This window comes from Notechis scutatus, chromosome 3, assembly GCF_049901735.1.
Source record: "Notechis scutatus isolate UNSWTSFEM ecotype Mainland chromosome 3, rNotScu1.2, whole genome shotgun sequence".
In the NCBI taxonomy this organism is placed as follows: domain Eukaryota; kingdom Metazoa; phylum Chordata; class Lepidosauria; order Squamata; family Elapidae; genus Notechis; species Notechis scutatus.
The window spans coordinates 158,484,069-158,504,260 of record NC_142011.1 but is presented as its reverse complement, the minus strand read 5'-3'; the positions used below and the strand labels follow the sequence as shown (position 1 = coordinate 158,504,260).

The 20,192-nt window shown below is 38.0% G+C and overlaps 1 protein-coding gene across 2 annotated transcripts in view; it reads left to right on the top strand.

The window, feature by feature from the left end:
- The window catches only part of RAB31 (RAB31, member RAS oncogene family), a 33,695-nt gene extending 25,779 nt beyond the window's left edge, over positions 1-7,916 (top strand). The window contains exons 6-7 of one of the 2 annotated variants that reach the window (XM_026671926.2): positions 3,565-3,674; positions 4,523-7,916. In XM_026671926.2, coding sequence (XP_026527711.1) covers positions 3,565-3,674; positions 4,523-4,620 — 208 coding nt within the window. In that variant the 3' untranslated portion in view covers positions 4,621-7,916. The remainder of the gene's footprint in view (positions 1-3,564; positions 3,675-4,522) is intronic. The other variant, XM_087961506.1, reaches the window with a different exon arrangement.
- Positions 7,917-20,192: the final 12,276 nt, after the last annotated feature.

The following is a 20,192-nucleotide window of genomic DNA, read 5'->3' as shown; positions in this document are numbered from 1 at the left end:
TTAGATTTGTAAAAAAAGAGGAAGAGTAGGAAAGACTTCTAACCAAACGTGAGAATGCAAAACCAGAAGCACCCTTCTGCAACTCTTATAAAACTACAAAATACTTCAGTGTTAATTTAACTTATAATAAACATTAACTTAGATTAATTTCAATTTAGTGTTAGGTCCACATAGGGTAGATGGTTTCTTTCATTATCTTGGTTCTCATAATAATGGAACAGGTTAAAGCACTTAAAAGATAAAAGTTCAGAAAATATTTTTAATGGGAGACTATAAAAGAGAAAGTTTATTGTAGTTTATTTTGATGGAAGAGATACTTAAGGTAGTATCAAAATGAATGTACAAAGCTAAAACTTAAAAAAAATTCCATAATTATGCATCAGGAAATATAATATTGTATAGATGGAATGATATTAGACTTGAGACATCAGTAGTGTAGCAAATGATGTTTTGCTCCAGATTAAAATAAGAAAAAATATTATTTTTGCTAAGGTACCTATTTAAATTTATAAAAATCCAACCATTTTTCTTTCTTTCTTTATTTATTGATACATACATGCCGTTTCTCTCACACATAATAATGCCGAACCTTATTTTTTTGAGCCCAGAAAAAGCGGCTAGGCCGTCCTTTTCGGGGTGACTTAATTCCCCCCCTTGCATCCTCGCCACCAGCCGCTCTATGGGTGATCATGGCCAAGCACAGAGAGCTCCCTACTCCCACCTTTGCTGCAGACCACCTTTGGCACCCCGCTGTTTGCTTTCCCTTCTGCCCATTACGCCCGCCACGTTTGGAGCTGCCGCTTCCGTGTTTGGAGTGCCGTCGCCATTTGGAGCTCCAGGCGGAGTAGCAACTCAAAGCCATGACGAGGCGATCTTTTATTTTGGTCAGCGCGAAGTTCAAAGCGAGCAGAGGAGGAGACTGCGATGCCTCCATCCGAGATGGCAGCCTCACTGAGTGGATCACAACGTGGCTGGAAGCTGAATCTGCGGGATACGATGGCGTCTTTTTGGAAGCGAGAGGAAGGGAGAGAAGGAGTTGCGGGCGTAATTTGCGGGAGGAAGTGGGTGTGCCCCACGGCAGGGAGCCAAGGAAGAAGGGCTGGTAGGCAACGGAGAGCGTCCCGTAGCTCCGAAGCAGCCTAGAGATGCGCCGGAAGAGGCGCAGATGCTGCCTTGTAGTCCCCAAGCCAACTGCGTGCGCCGCCTTTAGTTATGTGCGCTCCGGCGCTTTGGACATCTCCGTGTGATCGTGACCCTGTCCTTTCCACCTGGCGCCCTTGCTGCTTTCTGGCTCTTTAGCAACCGGCTTCGTGTTTGGAGCACTGCCGCTGTTTGGAGCTCAAGCGGTGGCGAAGCTCCAAATGCGGAAGCTCCAAACATGACAGTGGGCGATCTTTTTATTTTGGTCGCGCGAAGTTCAGAGCGAGCATGAGAGGAGACCGCGATGCCTTTCTAAAGAGCCAGAAAGCAGCAAGGCGCCGGGTGGAAAGGACAGGGTCGCGATCACACGGAGATGTCCAAAGCGCCGGAGCGCACATAACTAAACTCCGCGCTTTGGACATCTCCGTGTGATCGCGCCCTGTCCTTTCCACCTGGCGCCCTTGCTGCTTTCTGGCTCTTTAGCAAGGCATCGCGGTCTCCCTCTCATGCTCACTCTGAACTTCGCACGACCAAAATAAAAGATCGCCCACCGTCATGTTTGGAGCTTCTGCATTTGGAGCTTCCGCCGCCGTTTGGAGCTCCAAACAGCGGCAGTGCTCCAAACACAAGCCCGGTGCTAAAGAGCCAGAAAGCAGCAAGGCGCCAGGTGGAAAGGACAGGGTCACGATCACACGGAGATGTCCAAAGCGCGGGCACACATAACTAAAGCGGCGCACGCAGTTGGCTTGGGGACTACAAGGCAGCATCTGCGCCTCTTCCCGGGCGCATCTCTAGGCTGCTTCCGGAGCTACGGGACGCTCTCCGTTGCCTACCAGCCCTTCTTCCTTGGGCTCCCTGCCGTGGGGTACACCCACTTCCTCCTGCAAATTACGCCTCGCAACTCTTCTCTCCCTTTCCTCTCGCTCCAAAAAGATCGCCATTGTATCCCGCAGATTCGGGCTTCCAGCCACGTTGTGATCCACTAGTGAGGTTGCCATCTCGGATGGAGGCATCGCAGTCTCCCCCTCTTGCTCGCTTTGAACTTCGGACCCAAAATAAAAAGATCGCCCGCCGTCATGTTTGGAGCTGCCACTTCCGCTTGGAGCTCCAAATGGCGACGGCACTCCAAACACGGGCGGCAGCTCAAACGTGGCGGCGTAATGGGCAGAAGGGAAAGCAACAGCGGGCAGGTGCCAAAGGTGTCTGCAGCAAAGGTGGGAGTAGGAGCTCTCTGTGCTTGGCCATGATCGCGCGTTAGGAGCGGCTGGTGCGGAATTCCGCCCGCTGGGCGCTCTAATGATAAGTCTCCCGCCTTCCCCCTTATTTTGCATATTTTAAAATAGGCCTAAATTTGGGGGGGGGGCTTAATTTGATTTTATGCTGAAAAAACATACTGGGCCTTCCCTATTGGTGGAGGCCGTATTGTTGGAGAAACACGGTACATATATACATACATACATATATACATACATACATATGACTGAACCAAGTATCAGTTGTATCCTTGTAGAAAATATAAAGGAAGTTGAAAAAATGTGATCTATAGATTATTTACGTGGTAGGTTGAACTTAAAAGAACTTGATAAAAATAAAAAGGAAAGTGTGAAACATAATCAAATATTAAAATTTCCAATAGTTTTTTGATTTATGTAAAACATGGAATTCTTAATTTCTCAAAATGAAATATTAAATTTTATTTAAGGGGATATCAAGATGGGTTTCATACATGGATCATTCTAGAACAGCATTTGCAGGCTTTGAAAACTTCCAATAAGGAATCTTACATATTCCTGTTTTGCAAAAATGCATTAGCATACAACAGAAATACATTATCTGATTTCTTTAACATGAATATCTATAGAACACTGCATATGGAAAATATTTGTAAAAAATTAAAACCTGAATTAAGTTATTTCAAAACGAGTAAAGAAAAATAATTGAAAATAAAAGACTTTATTCAGTGATCAATTAATTGTATAAGTAGATTTGAATTTTTCTTTAAAATGTTCATTAAATTATTAACTGAACTCTCATTGAATTTTTTAATACATCTTAAAGAATATTATTCTGATATAAGCCATTTATGGAACAAATGCATAATAAATAAATAAATAAATAAATAGGCCCAACTGCTGGGGTGCCTAGGAGTTACAGTCACAATTTTATTTAGAAAGGTAGACAGATCCTAATGTTGTCAGAAAACACTCATGGATTTTGTGTTGTATTGCACTGTATAACAAAAGAATTTTGTTCATACAGCTTTCCATCATCTGTAGATTTGGGGAGAACAAGAAGAAATTATATTTCTCATATGAGAAACAATAAATGAATATTTACTGTGCTCAAATTATGAAAAATAATATAGTTGAACCCAACGTTCTGTTGCACAACAACTTAATTTAAACTTATAAAACTTTATTTTAGGGAGGTACCTATGAAAGATGCCAAAGAATATGCAGAATCTATAGGTGCAATTGTTGTTGAGACTAGTGCCAAAAACGCAATTAACATTGAAGAACTCTTTCAAGCAATCAGTAAGTAAACTTAGAATTTGTTTTTGCATATTTAAGCTTGTACAACTCAAAAAGTTGTGTTATTTAGGTCACAGCTTTGCTAAAGCTCTAGTTTATTTCTCACAAAAGGACAACAATGAAAGAGATAATTGTTTCACAGAGAATCATATAGATATACTTCTAGAGAGGTATTATTCAAAATATTTCACCTCATACTAATTCAGTATAAATTATTTTTCTTCTGTTATAAATTCAGGAATTAATATTTTTAAGAATATTATAGCATATATCCTTAATTCCTGAAACTTTGGAGATGGGATGGGTATTCTACCTATCTCTATTTGTTTGAACCTATTTACCTCTATAGAGCAATCATTTTAAACAATGAAGCTGGATTTGAAAATTACAAAGTCAAAACAAAAGTTCTGCTGACCATTTAAGCAGTAAAACAAGCAATAGAGTACTCAAAAGATGAGGGGCTAGGTCCCCAAACAAGCAAAGTACCTGAGCTTAAATTCAACCCATTTTTGGCAGTGGTTTCGAAGCCGAAAGCACCAGCCTGAAGATGGCGAGTGGGACCTCATCAAAACATTGCCAGGATACTCTTAATCTTACACGGGAAAAGACCCAATCATGCCAAGGCCTGCATATGTATGTATGTATGTATGTATGTATGTATGTATGTATGTATCTTGCAATTGATTAGGTTCACAATGATTCACCTTCCATATCATATAGGAAATCCTATATTGTAGCTAGGAAACCCTATTTTCAAGCATTTAGAGAAGCTGTAAGATTTTAACAATTGTATATGGTGTTGTGTTTTTTTTTGTTTTTTTGTTTGGTTTTTTGCTTTTAAACCGTTCTAGGCCAGCAGATTCCACCTTTCGAAACTCATGAAAATGGCAACAGTAGAACAATCAAACTCAGGAAGCAGACAGCTCAGACAACACGAAGATGCTGTTAAACCAGAACTGGTTTGATGCACTTGAAAATAAAACAAGATCATTTATTTATTGAACCACGGACTTCAGAAAGCCAACAACATGGTGCACTCTCTAAAAACAGTAGTATCAGTATTCTTTATTGATGGGATTAGTAGGAGAAAAATATCTTTCTAATGAATTCTGCAGAATTATGCAGACAATTCGTTTAAGCAGTAAACTGGTTGAAACAATGACTCAAATTATTTGGAATAATTTGTTTAAACCGTTGACTATTCTAAAGAAGCAATAACAATTTTTTTACAAATCGTTTTTGTATTTTCAGTATGTTTTCTCCTTATGTATAATTTTACAGAATTATAATGCACAGTATTATAATCAAATGAAGAACGTTTTATTTTACTGGATTTGGCTTCTACTATTTTTAGAATTATTTTTAAAGGTATAAATGACATACTTACACTTCTGCATCCCATGCAGATAAAATCTAGTGACAATAACAATTATAATAAATGTTAAACTGTTACTTCTGTATTGGAAAAGCAAAATCATTGAAATGCAGACACTTTAAGTTAAACAGCAGCAGTGGTTTTGGGTATACTAAATATTGCAGAATGTTAAAGGCAAACAGACATTTCATCAAAAGCCAAAAAAGACCAGGATACATTTTCTATTGAATTCATTTAAATTTGAAATAATTTAACAACAATCTGACAGTCTGAATACAAAAGTTCTATACTTGTATTTTTTCTTGTTCTTTAGTTTAATATAGTGGCCTTTAGTGTAGTTATCTGCATCTATATCTTTGATCTGTCTGTTTCTTACTTAGTAACAATACAGATGCAAGGTGGAGTCCAAGGAAGTTGAAAACAATACAACCTTTTTTTATCTGAGTCCTTTTTGTAATAGATTGAGTATTAAGCTGATATCATACCAAGCTAATACAAACCACAACAACCACCCACTGAAAGATCTCAGTACTGTCAGCCCTCTCAGATACACCAGACAGGAAACAAGACTAGTTTCCAGACTGAGAAATTTCATCAACATATTGTCACACAATTTGGGGAGGACACTCTTGAGATTGGTGCGAGAGGAATCAGTGCATTCCGGTGACTTATTCAGACTGAGAAAGCTGCTTGGGTTATCAGCAAAACATCTCAAACCAACAAGGAAATAAGTCCAGTTGCCATGACTTGATTTCCCGATGATTAGATAAACTAATTCCACTTTATTGTAAGGCTACATTAATAAAATCTTGTAACTCTGAAAGTACAGTGATACCTTGGTATTCATTGTTAAATGATATGGGGAGACATGACTAGTACTAAAAATGACGAGTGCCAACAAACCACCTGACTTATCATACGACCCTTTGTTTTGGCCAGGAAGGACTTCCTGTCTCTCCCTTTTCCAATACCAGTGACCTTCCCAGCATGGCCAACTTCCTGTCTGCCTTCTGCAGCTGACCTCCTCTTCCTTTTGCAGTGACCTTCCCAGTTTGGCTAACTTCCTGTCCATTCACCACAAACTGCTCCCCTTTAACGAAAGCAGTGTATCAGGTACCAACAAAGAATGAATACCAGGACAACATTTTTGTGTCAAAATGTGTTGTGTAGCAAATTTAACAAGTTTTGATGCCATAGCGCACCAAAGTATCACTGTACAAACTTCTCACCACCACGGTTAGTTCCCTGAGCCATTCAAGTGGGTTTTTCCTAAGTTTCTTTGTTAAGCACTGGGGGCTCCTGCCTTTCTTGTTGAATTGTTTCCTAAATAGCATATTTTCCCCAAGGTTATTCACACATTCCATTACAGTACTGATATATTTTATTTCATGCTTCCTTTGTTGTAAATTGAATATATGTTGAAGTTGCTACATGTGCAGTATAACTAAAAAAGATTCCATCCTAAAAGTGTATAATAGTAAAAAGTGACAAATACAGAATTAGGAAATTCTATAGATTTTTTCATGTCCTTAAACTTATACAGTGAAAGACTTTTAAGAGTCAATCCTGACTTGATAGTACATTAGTTCTGTATAGATAGTACATAATTAGTTCTGCATATCTACAGGGTAGAATCATAGAAGGAATATCAATAACTATTTAGTCTGACTACCTGCTTGAAACAGCATATTTATATTGCTTGTTATTACAGAATTGCATGTTTAGATGTTATTTTGTAGAAGTTGTGGAGGCACAAAATATTTCTAAGTAGAAATAAGAGAGGACACTAATTTTTGCCATCTGTAGGATGCTCATGTTGAATCATATTTTTCAACATAATATGTTTCAGGGCGGCTATAGAAAAAAGGTCCTTGAAAACTCCTTTTGAACGAATAGAATAGAATAGATGTTCTGTGAAGAAGCTTTGATGCTCATTCTTCTATTATACAATACAGACCTTTAGCTAAATCCCTATTATTTTGACAGTAAAAACAGTCAAATTAGAATAATTACCTAATATAGCCTAAAAAAAAGTTGTGATTATCTTTTTTTGAGAATAATTAGTGAATAACTTTTGGGGTTGAAATTTTCTGCCAAAATTTATATTCAATTTTGCTAAGAAGATTGGCATAAGAATAAACAGTATAATTTTTAGTGGAAGAGTATTAGAAAAATAGTATATTAAATCTTTTAGGGGTTCTTTGCAAAGGTTGGGCCAAATATTTACTTCTGTACACAGCACAGTGACTTATAAGAAAAGAAAGTAAATATTTGAGAATCAAGTTCATACATTTAAAATGGAAAGAAAACAAAGCCTAGTATCATTATTTTACAGTGGCAACTTAAGGAGCTGTGCAATTCAATGAATAAATAACAAAAAATGAGGCAATATTATGTCTATTTATGTAATAGTAGACCCAATCAATGCCATGTGATATTTTCCCAAGTATATATTCATTCAATTGCAGAGCTTCTGAAATTGCCATTGTAAAATATTGGTGGAAAGCTTTGTTTTCTTTCCATTTTAACTTTTATGTATGAAGTTGGCAGGTTATATTAATTTGATTTCTAGTTTTGTGTTTAGTATTGTAGTTAAGGTGAAGCAAAACAAATCCTGCTGTAAAAATAAATCCAAATCTTCTTAGTTGAGTGGGAAATGAACATTTTTCGTATCGCTCTTAACTGGGAGAAAAATTCTTATCACAAAACAATCCTTAACTTTAGGTTACAGCTGGATTTGCCTAACATGCTAGGCCAAAATATGTTGTGGAAATGTGATTTATTTATAATTGAAAATATGACATGAACTAAGGAAATGGGTTTAGTAAATTATGTTTCAGCTAATCACGAGGATTGTGTGAGCAAAGCAAGATAAAGAGGCATGGGACCACAAACAAATATTTTTCTACCAACAATTTCTGAGCCCCCCCCCCCATTAGATTCAAAAGAAAGTTCTTGACAATGAAAACCCTCTGAACATATCAGAATTGGAGTAATATGTGTAGGGTGAATCCCTACTATTCAGGTTCAATGCTTGGGATTGACTTTATGGTGTTCCACTGAAAAGTTTTCTGTAAAAGAATTTTCTTGAAATAATTCTTACCTCCAAAACAATAACGAAGGTAGAGAAAATAAGACCCTTATGTGTGTCTCCTGTAACCTACCTCTTCAGATTCCAAAAAGATTCATAAAGGGTCTTTTTGGAGTGAGAAGAATTGGTAAAATGAAATAAAAGTTGCACTTCCAGTAGGTTTGATTCCTACTTTCTCTATAAATAAAGTAGCATACCTGCTTGTGTGCTAGGTAGTATAAGATGGCATGAAAATTTATCTTTAAAGAAATGGCAGAATTATGTTACTCAAGCAAGAGAATCAAATTATTTTTTTCTGTTAAGTATTCACAGATTATTTTTATTCTTATCCAAGTCAACACTATTTAATTAGAGTCTTTCATTGTATGGTATAGCCGATTGTAGTAATATTTCAGTGCACAGGGCACTTTGCTTATCTATATACTCTATACCAGGGGTGGGCAAACTTTTTGGCTCGGGGGCCGCATTGATTTTTAAAATTTGACAGACGGGCCGGGTCAGCACAAGATTTTTGGGAATCGCCCCCACCCCACCCTCCCCCACCCTCTTCTCCTCCTTCCCCTCCCCTCGGAGGCCCCCTGAGTCAGGAGTTGCTACTGCCGGCACGGCTCCAGCACGGCTCCAGTCCCGCGTTGCCTCGGGAAGGAAAGGCAAAAAGGAAGAGCCACAGCGGTGCTTTGCAACGGGAGCAGCGGCACCGGAGGCTCAGGCTCAGCGGCTCCTGGTTTTGCCTTTTCCTTCCCAAGGCAACGCGGGACTGGAGCCGCACGGAGCTGCGCTGGCGGTAGCAACTCCTGACAGCCCCAGCCGGACACCTGAGCAGAGCCGGGCGAAACTGCCTGTTGCTGCTGCCGGAGCACCGCCGGGTCGCCTCCTCCAAGCAGCCCGCCCGCCCGCCGGGCTTCCCCTCTGCCGCACGGCTCGGGGCCAGGCGGCGCACGTGAGTTAAAAGGAAGCCGAAAGTTGCTGGGAAGTTGCTCGGGTGCTGGGAGCAGGCTTTTAAAGTGCCGCCCGAGCAAAGTTTAAGCAGCCCGCCCGCCCGCCGGGCGGAACCCTTCCGCTCCTTGGCGGGAAGACGCTCCACCCTGCAAACTTTGCCTTTGCAAAGTTTAAGCCTGAAGCCCCGGAAAAAAAAGGGGATCAGCGGGGACTCACCTTCGGAGAGGTCGCACTCGAAGGTGATTTCGAACTCCCAGCCGAGGCCTTTGCAAATTTCTTTTCTTTCCCTACCCTAGATTGCTCCGCACTGTTTTGCAGCTTTGGGGGCCACGCGGCACAGGGCAATGCGGCAGCGATTTTTTTCAGGGGCGGGCCGGATTGGACAGACCAATGGCAGCGATTTTTTTCAGGGGCGGGCCGCATTGGACAGACCAACGGGCCGGATGTGGCCCGCGGGCCGTAGTTTGCCCACCCCTGCTCTATACAGTACACATTTTTCTTTTAAAAAATCAGATTTGTTTAAACCTAAACAAAAATAATGCATTGTACTCTTTGAATTGTTTATATCAAATGTTGATTGAATGGGCTGGACCCATTAATGTATGGAATGTTATAATCTATTAATATTGTTTGCTCTATCTATTAATATTATTTGCTCCATATAATAATTGTACAATTGCCAACAAGATTTGAGCTTATAACAATGTTTTAATTTACCTCTTGTAAGCAATACTAATAAATGTTTGTAATTTCTGTGATGGGATCTTTCATAGTTGACAGAAATTAAGTGTAACTGAAGAGCAGTTCTTGCAAGATTCTTCATGAATAAAATAACCAATTCATTATAATATATTAGACACTACTTGAATAAGCTAAGATAATTGACTTCACTACCTGTGAAGTCATCTTAGATCCATGATGGCGAACCTATGGCACGTTGCTCTGGATCAGGTTCACTGCGCATGCACGCACGCCTCCTGCCAGCCAGCTGATTGTCGGGTATCTGCCGAGCATGCGCAGGGGGTAGAGCCCATGTTTCTCCCATGTGTGCATGCACAGTGGTGCGCAGGGTCATGGGCACATTTCATTATGGGTGCAGGCACGTGTTCCGCGCATGCATGAACATACTTGCAGCACGCAACAACGGTAAAGTTAGCCATCACTGTCTTAGATGATCTTGAAAAATCTGAAAGTGTAGTTGGGTTCTAGGTCATATGCTATCTGGATTGTGTTGTCAGCTTTGAAATAATTTACCTGTTCCCCAAGAGAGCATCTCTAAATCTGGCTGCATTAGACAACATTTTTTCAACGTTCCTTATTTTGCTGAAGATTCTGGAGAAGGTAGTGAGATTTCAATTAGAGAGTCATAATGAAACAGATAATCTGGATCTCTTTCAATCAATTATTATCAAATGGCATTGGTTACCATCAGGTTGATTATTTTTGTTAGGATTGGATGGTACAGACAGGATATCCCTCTTATCCTGTTAGACATCTTTGATGCGATCAAGCGCAGAATCTTTGTAGACTACAGAATTTGAAGACCGGGAGGCAGTGGGTTTTAATAGTTCTATCCTTACAATTAGTCGCAGAGAAGGAATAATTGTACCCAAGATTGCACTAATAAGTATTACAGGGCTTGACCCTCTGTTCTGTGCTATTTAACATCTGCGTATTTCCATCCCAAACCAGGCAAGAGGTGCCATGTAAATCTTGATCTGGAGTCTATTGGTCCTCAATAACACAAAAGAAGCTCAGATCGAATCCCAGCAAATTGAGCTGTTCTTTTTTTTAAAAAGTCATAATGAAACAGATAATTAATCTTGATCTAATCATTATGCTACAAAGAGGTAATACTTTTTCTGAAGGAGCTAGTCCACAATTGGATGGTCCTGTTGCACTTTACAACTGCTAAAACAACAGATGGAGATTATGGCCAGGACAGAATTTAGAGACTCTAACAGTAGTCACTCATCACTTCAGAAATATTAATATAATATGCTCTTAGTCTTTGATGACAATCCAGAAACAGCAGTTGGTACAAAATATGATTGGACTGGGTAAGAGCCACTTCTGTAATGTAATTGTTTTGTAATGCCACTATTAACAATAAATTTTCAAATACAATGCTAGTTTTGCACTATAAAATGATGGCTTGATTCCTAGTATTTGAGGAACTATTTTCAAAATATTTCTGCTCTTTCCATGTACATTTCCTGAAGGGAATGCTTCGAATTCAATTGAAATAATATGGATATTTGGGCCCCAAAAGTCCTACTTTGTGATGCCATCAAAGTTGTGAAAAACTTTGCCACTGAAAGTTTGCCTGAATTTCTACCCATCTTTCATGGGACAGCCAAGACATTTTTATTCAAGCAGACATGGGGAAGTTTTTTGGATTGATTGATCTGATTGGGGAATTCTTATTTCTTTTTTTTTTTTTTTGAACAAATTTTTATTAATTTTTAAAGACATACAAAACATACAAAAATTCAAGACATAACATAAAAAATCTCTTTTCTGAAAGTTGCTTAATCCCGGGTCAAAACTCTTGGTACAGACACACATTCAAATTCATATTCATTTTACATACCATTCCATATCTTATTACATTTTCATTTTTCTATATAGCTTCTCCTTTCTTTTAAATTTTCTCAATTTTATTTATCTCCTCTCAATTCAAATCATAATATTTATTCTTTGTCTGTTCTATTTCCAACTATCTGTTTATCTTTCTTCTTAAAAGAAAAAAAAAAGAAAAACCTTCTCCTGTACACTGATTGGAGTATGCGCCTATGTCTCTTTCCCCTATATTTATAATACTTGATTTAAAGTACATAACTTACGTTGGGATTCTGTCTGGTACATTCTGACATTATACAATATCATCAAAACCAATACAAATCTATTCATTAATATTAATATTTATTCATATCTTAAACATCTAGCACATTTCTTATCAATTAGGTCACGTATTTCTATGGGAGCACCTATTTGCCATATTAATTCCATCCCCACATCATATATTATGAATCATTATTACATGTTCCCCTCTCCTTCTTCAAACCTCTCATTTCACGAATAGTTTCACTATTATAACATAGCCTAATCATTGGTGTTAACAATCATTTATATCTTTAGACATTTTACACATTTCAATTAATTATCATACCATTATGGGAACACTTCTTATACTTTCCAAAATTATTCCCCCCCGCCACATCACCGATCTTAAATCATTATTTCATTAAAGTACTCCCCTCTTTTAACAAAAATTTCACTAAATTATACTAAATATTTATCACATTTTAAATTACATATTATTTCCAATCTTCTATAATTATTTCTAAATACAAATATAAAAATGCAATCTTATGTACCTTTCTAGAATCCCTTTTTCAATAAAATCTATCCATTATCTCTAAAAAACTTTTGGTTTTTGCATTTTGCTCCCCACCATTAAAGCTTCTCATCCCTTCCTTTCTCCCTTGTTTCTTCTTCTCCTTCTTCTCTTTACCCCCTTGTCTCTCCACCTCCCTTTTATCCTGTTTTCCCTCTTTCTGTTGTTTCCTAACACGATATCCTCTTTTCACCTTATTCTTCTCTTTTTGGATTGTTTTCCCAGGTCTTAAAGTCTTCTTCTCCTTTTTCTCCTCCTTCTTTTCTTCCCCAACCAAAGTCACATGTTCTTCAAAAATGGCTTCTTCTTTATCCTGCTCATACGATTTTACATAAGCACAGACCGCCATTTCTATAAACTGAAAAGAGTGCCAAAAACATCTTTCCCTTCTTGCTTTTCTCTTTCATATTTTTGATGTATAAGTTCTAGTTCATCCACAACTGATGCCATTGTACAGAGAAATTTTTTTCAAAACAACCACCCAAGTGCTTTTAGTCTGAGATAATTCTCATAAAATCCAAAGTCATCAAACAGTCCAATCAGCTGATTCTTTTTAATACTTTCTCTTTTCCACTTTCTCTTTTTGGGATAAAGTTTGATCACAAAGTTCTCTTTAAAATATATCTTTAGGAAGTCTTATTGCTGTTTAATAGCTCTTTAAAATTAACTCTTTAAAGTTTTAGCCAGTCTTCTCCTTATTTTCAGGTTGCTCCAATTTTTTTTTCCCTCTCCCTTCCCACTCACAGCCAAAAAAATTCTTTTTTTTTCCCCCCCTTTGAATATTCAGAAATCCTTGCTCCTTCAATATTCATTTACCTCCAGAACAGATTCCCGGATTTCTCTTATGGTTCCACTGCTGTCACGTTAGGGAGAGTGAAAGAAAAAAAAAACTTACTCTTTTGAAATGTTCGCCGCTTGTATCTCTTTCTAGAAACAAAGTATCCTTAGCAGCCTTAGAGGTTACAGGAACTCTCTCTCTTAACTTTATCCCAGTCAGAAGCAACTTCCACAGCTCTTCCCTCTTCCTCCAACACAAATCTTACCCGGCTACCGGCTTCTTTGAGGCGACCATTACTGACCGCCGCTCCACCACCTCAGGAAAAAGGGGTTATTCCGGCTGGAAAGGGGTCTGCGTTACCCCAAACCTCTATCCGGATCCCCTCTCTCTTCGGCTGCCTCTACAAGGCAGCCATAGCCCAGACCTATTTAGATCGGGGCACCTTGGCAGACGCAGCAGGGATCGTAGAGGCGCGAATTCCTACCGCTACCGAAGCCGCGCAAAACCCGAAGAACTCGGGAATTCTTATTTCTTATAGTGTTAATTTTACATTAAAATTGGGCCATATGTTTTTATTATATCTTTTGAGGGTTGATTTGGTTGTTTTACAATATTGATATTGTAATTTGCCAAGTTGTTGTATTGGCATAGTAGAGGTTTATTATGGGATTTCATAATTAGTTTTTAATTCACTCGGAGTCTAGGATTCTGGGTAGCATAAAAATGCATGTAATAAATAATTTCCCGAAGACCATAAAAAGTTCATACTTCTACCATTTTGCCCAATACAATAATATATATGAAGTGGAGTATAAAATCCTTAAAAGATAAGTAAGTGTTCTGGGTCAATGAAAGGCCTCATCCAGCATTCTTATTCCGTAATGTCCAACCAGTTGGCTACAGAAAGTCAATAAACAACATGTAATGGCATCTTCTGTCTGAAAGCTTCTATTTGGAGAAGAAAGTGGATGGAAGTTGATGAGTCTTAAGAAGGTTCTCCACATCGTTCTCCACATCCTACACACAAATAGCATCCACCCCAAGAAATTGACTCATGGATTTTATAGGGTTACCTCTGTAATAAAGGATAAGGCTAATTTCCTATAACCGATTAAAATGGCAATGCTGTATAGACAAATTATATTTTTGTTTTGCTGCAATATTCAAAAATAAAATAGATAAAATGTCATACTAATGGTTAATGACAATATATTTTTCTTGGAAGGCCTGCATAATGGAGCTGAAATGGAGCTGGAAGGGATCTTAGAGATCCCAACTTCCTGCTCACTGCAGAAATTGCAGTGCATAATGCAGCCGAAGACTTTCTGCCAGATGATTACCCAATCTGCTGAAGGATCTCCAAGCAATTGAAGCCTTGATTTTATCTTATGTCAGTCAGTAGTATAGACCCAGGCATTGAAAGTCACTAAAGTAACAGGTGATACCTCTCTTGTGTTTGGGGGCCACAGAAGTAGAATATTGCTTATTAAAAATTGGACACTATAGTAACAATGAAATAACTCATATTTGCCATATGAAATGGGGCAAAGAAATCGCTTGAAAATAAATTAGAGCTTATTAGGACTCACTAGGGCTCATGGCAATATATCTAGAGAAACCATTTTTGTGCTCATTCTATTCTGTAAAGGGCTTACATCATCAGGCTTCTGAAATAAATCCTCTTAAGTATTACATAGACCCACCAGTTCACCCAGACGTGTTTATGTAATTGTGGCTAAGCTTCAAGTATTGAGATAGATAGCTGTATTGGGGCCAAATAATCCTTGGCACAATGTTTCTTCTTATAACGCTTTGAACATACTGTCTTTCCAAATGCTTATATTCTTAAAGGCTATTTTAGTAGGGTTAACAAATAATAAAAAGAAGAGTACAAGAACTGAAAAAAGGAAGGACATAAAAACACATTAATGTATGTAGAGTGTATCAGTTACAAGCTGCAATGTAGAAATTTCTCATTAGTATCACCGTCATAGTGGCCTATAAATAATTCAACAGAAGACTCAGCAATTCCAACTACAGCATTATACAAGCCAGCTGAAAGGAAATAAATATTTCATAACTTCTGATTTTTTTTTAAATATAAAACTGGCAGGAAACTGAAAGGATTGTGTCAGAAAGACCAAAGTTTAAAATAAGGTAAATCTTGGGAGAAATACCTAAAACAAGAAAAATATAATTTGGGAACAGAAATAAAAGAGAGGCAAAGAAGCTGTGGGTCTGTTGCAAGGAGAAAGGACCAGATTAATTACAGCCTGGGGTACTAAAAGAATAAGGATGATTATGAAACTGCTTGTAATAATGACTCCTGAAAGATTATCAAGGTCTCAAAAAAAGGAATGGTTATAAAATTTGCAGATGCCACGAAACTAAGGGAATGGTAACACTCCAGAAAAAAAAGAATCAGAAAGATCTAGATACATTTGAGGACTAGGTCAAAAATAACACAATGAGGTTTAATAGGGAGAAATATGAAATCCTCCATGTGAAAAAGAAAAAAAGGCAAATGTATAGAATAGAGGAAATCTGGCTTGGTAGTTGTTAGGAATGATAGTCACGTAACAGTTGGGTTGGCAATATATAAACCAGGAATAGTTATTTAATACTGTTGTATCTTTAAGAGAATGCTGTAATTGTGATTATCTGAGGTTCCTCCAACGACCATAAGAAATTTGGTTTCTCCGTGCATTTCCTGTTGCCTTTTGCCTGATCGTCATTCTGCTTGAAGTGCTGTGAGTCTTGCAACTGTTCGCAAACTCTGTTTACTGAACTTTGTTTATGATACTGGACTTCGTTGTTAGATAATCCCTGGATTGATTGTATTGAATACTACCTGCTATAACCCTGTATGATTTGGACTGTTTGTTGGACTTTGTTTACCTGTTTCCTGGAAGTAAAACCTACATTTTACTATTCAGTGTATCTGTATGCTGGTCGTGTGTTATTCCTCACCACTCGCACTACTTTTCCCTGAGTGCACTCACTCTCCTAACGGGGAATACCTCAACGGTAGTCATGTATGTGAAAAGATCTGGTTGTTTCAAAAGCTCAGTGGGAGCCATGTATAGTTCACCTAAAAAGACAAATGTTATCACATAGGCTCTTATAACTCCATCTACAGATAAACTGACCTTCAAAATTTTAACTAACACAATAAAAATCACCACCCATAAATAAGCTGACGCATACTTTTCATAGTATTTTGGCTAAAGCCTCATAGGTCTTTATATGGATGATTTAAGTACTGTATATATAGGAAATATGATACTTTTAAAAACATTATTGTACAATATATGCTCTAGGTCTAGAATAAGCCTATCCACAGATAAGCCAAACCCAACTGGCTTATCTTGCCAAATTAAAGCTATATCCTTTTAACCTGCTAGATATTTCCTATGGGATTCGGGGGGGTGGGGTACCCTGAACCACTTACCTCTTCTACCATCTAGTTCAGGATTGCATAGCCTCTTAACTTGGGGCAATTTTGAGAAAATTCTGTATTTCCAAATCTTCCCCACTGCTCCTCCAGTTGCAGAGTTATGTCCAGGGGTGGGATTCTACCAGTTCGCACCTATTCGCTAGAACCAGTTGTTAACATTCTAAGCAGTTCGGAGAACCGGTTGCTAGAAGAAATTACTGGCCTAATCCTGTAAGGAAGGCAGGAAGGAAACATTCTGGTGTTGCTTACAGAAACCGCCTCTTCATTAACCCTTATTACATTCTTAGCAGGACTAGACTTCCTGTCTCAGGAACGTCTCTTGAGTTTTTTTCCCCTCCTTTGCTGGTACTTTGCTTGTGTGGAGTGACCATTCAAAGTTACCATGGCACTGAAAAAAGTGACTTATGACCATTTTTCACACTTACGACTGTTGCAGCATCCCCACAGTCATGAGAAGCCAGGCGAGGAGATGCGTGCCTCAATGTGAGTGATACTGAGTTGGCCACACCCAGCCAATAACAATGACCACCAAGCCATGTCCACCCAGTCACATGACCACCAAGCCACGCCCACCAACTAAGCCATGCCCACAGAACCAGTTGTTAAAAATTTTGAATCCCACCCCTGGTTAGGTCCCGCTTAGAATATTGTATCCAGTTCCAGCATTGCAGTCTAAAAAGGACAATAATAAAAAAATGACAGATACAAGAAAAAGGTGAGGACAGATTTCTATTGCCTCAAAGATCGGAGCAGAACCAGTAGATTGAAACCACAGGGAAGTAGATTCAGATTAGATATTAGCCAGAATTTCTAAAAGATAAGAGCTATCAAACAATTGAATACATTGCCTCATGAAGTGATGTGTTCCCCTTTACTGGAGGTCTTTGGAGGCTTGATAAGCATCTGTGTAAAATGCTTTAGCAGTTCCTGCATTGAGCTGGAGCAGAAGCTGAGGTGGTATTCCGCAGATTCTGACCAGTTCTGGAGAACCGGTAGTGGAAATTTTGAGTAGTTTGGAGAACCAGCAAATCCCACCTCTGACTGGAGATTTTACAGTATCCTTCTCCTGCCACGCCCACAAGCCACACCCACAGAACTGGTAGTAAAAAAATCTGAAAATCCCATTGCAGGCCTCTGAGGACACATCCAGCACTATGATTCTATGATATGTCACAGAGGAGCTTGCATGCAATTATGCAATTTATTCATAATAAATTCAATATAGAATAAATCCATGCTAATTAATTAAAAATGTATTTATTTGTTGGGTTTTTCTATCATTTTTTTTTCATGAGCTCAGGATAGCATGTATAGCATTACTTCTTGAATGTAATCCTGAATGGGTTTTTGACTTCTTGGTTTCTCTGAGAGAAAAATGATTTTAGATAATTGCCATTCACAACATCTTTCACATTGTATTTACTTAAATTATGACAGAAGATATGGTTTTGAAGCCTCCAAATATATTTTTTCCAAATTTTCCAAATAAATCAAATAAATAAATGATGCTAAAGCTGTTCTCTAAATCAGAATTCCTTATTTGTGCAAAAGTTTGGAATAATGTTAAACACAGAGAGGAAGTTAAGTTTACACATCACTCTGTGCTAAAATAATGTCTAGCTTACCCAAATCATATTTCTTCCACCATTGAGGAGCTGTCCTTTTAAGAACTATAATTCAAAATGGCAAGACTGTTTTTATGCTACATTCATTAATGCTTGATTACTCTGATGGCAGAAGCAAATAAGGAACAGAAGTGGCATTTTCCACAATAAATGTTGGTTCATTCTGTATTATGTATTCACAAATGCATTTCTTCTATGTGACTGCTTTCAGTGATATCTAATTTAAGTTTCCCTGAACCCAAGATACCATCAAATTTCTAACCAAGGAATATAAAAAACCTGGGATGTTCCTAACCATATGTTTATACATTCAGAAGAGAGTCCGCTACAAGATGACCTATAAACAGGTAGCATTCATTTGACAGTACAGGTAGTTCTTGACTTATAATCGTTCATTTAGTGACCATTCAAAGTTACCATGGCACTGAAAAATGTGACTTATGACCATTTTTCACACTTATAATCTTTGCAGCATCCCCATGATCATGTGATCAAATTCAGATACTTGGCAACTGGTTCATATTTATGACTGTTGCTGTGTGCTCAAGGTCATGTGATAACCTTTTGTGACCTTCTCTCAAGCAAAGATTCACTGACATATCAACTGCGGTGATTCACTTAACAACTATAGCAAGAAAGGTCATAAAATGGGGCAAAACTCACTTAAATGTCTCACTTAACAACAGAAATTTGGGGTTCAGTTGTGGCTGTAAGTTGAGAACTATCTGTATATTGCTTCTGAAATAAACATTAGATTAACCATGACTGAATGCAAGTCCTAAAGACTACCTCAAACAATGTATGACTGGGATGAGATCTGGGATGACCCTTATGTTGAAAAGGATTCAAGAGACAGTTTAGTTAATAGATACTTGCAGCCTTATCAGTAACAAGATTTCCATCCTTGACAGTTCACAGAAAGTCCATTAGAAATTATGAAAGGCATTAATTGTCTTACAGAAATCACTCTTAAATGAGACATAATTCCAGTGCTGAAAGACTTTCTTTTCAGTAAGTCTTCATAGGAAGATCCTGTCTGATTTGTGGCTGTGAAAAGGATTGCTTTTTGGTCTGAGTCAACTTCCAAGAGCTTGACATTACTGTGAAGTACATTTATTAAAGAGCATGCAATTCAGTTTGGTAATTTTTGCAAATACTGCCTATTATTGGAATGAAAATGTCTGCTTGACATTAGACTGCATATGATTTGATAACATTTTGTAAAATATATTTTCCTTCCCAGAAGTCATTATTTTGTTTAATTCATTTCCTCATTTTTAATTCATACTTTGGAAAGAGTGATCTGCAGACAGTAAATTATTGGGTATCTTCAGTTTCCTATCTGATCAATGTTAGGTCAGATCCTTTTGCAGTTTACATGTCAATTGTATGAATCTATACACTTGTCCAGAGACAGATGCCGGCTCATGTCGTGTTTTTAAAATTGGCTGCTAAACTGAAAGGGTTCAATCATTGGTGGTCAGTTATACATGCGGCCCAATATTTTACTATGCATTTCCTTCTTCATTATAAATATTGGACTTTCCCTTTTGACAGTTGGAACCTTAATTTAAAATTAAATCACACTATCACCTCAGTGTGGCCTACTCCCAGACAAATGTAAGCCCTTGATCATAAGATAAATAGTATGTGATATTCCTTTGGCCATTAAGCATCACTTTTGTGATATGGCGCAGCAGTACTTTAAAAAATGCCATCACTCTGCTAAATCACTAATTTCCACAACTGTCAAACGACTTAGTAAGACTGTATTACTATTATTTTTCTCATCCTTCCTATTACCTATCTCCTCCCACTTATGACTATAACCTTGTTGCTTGTATCTTTACAATTTA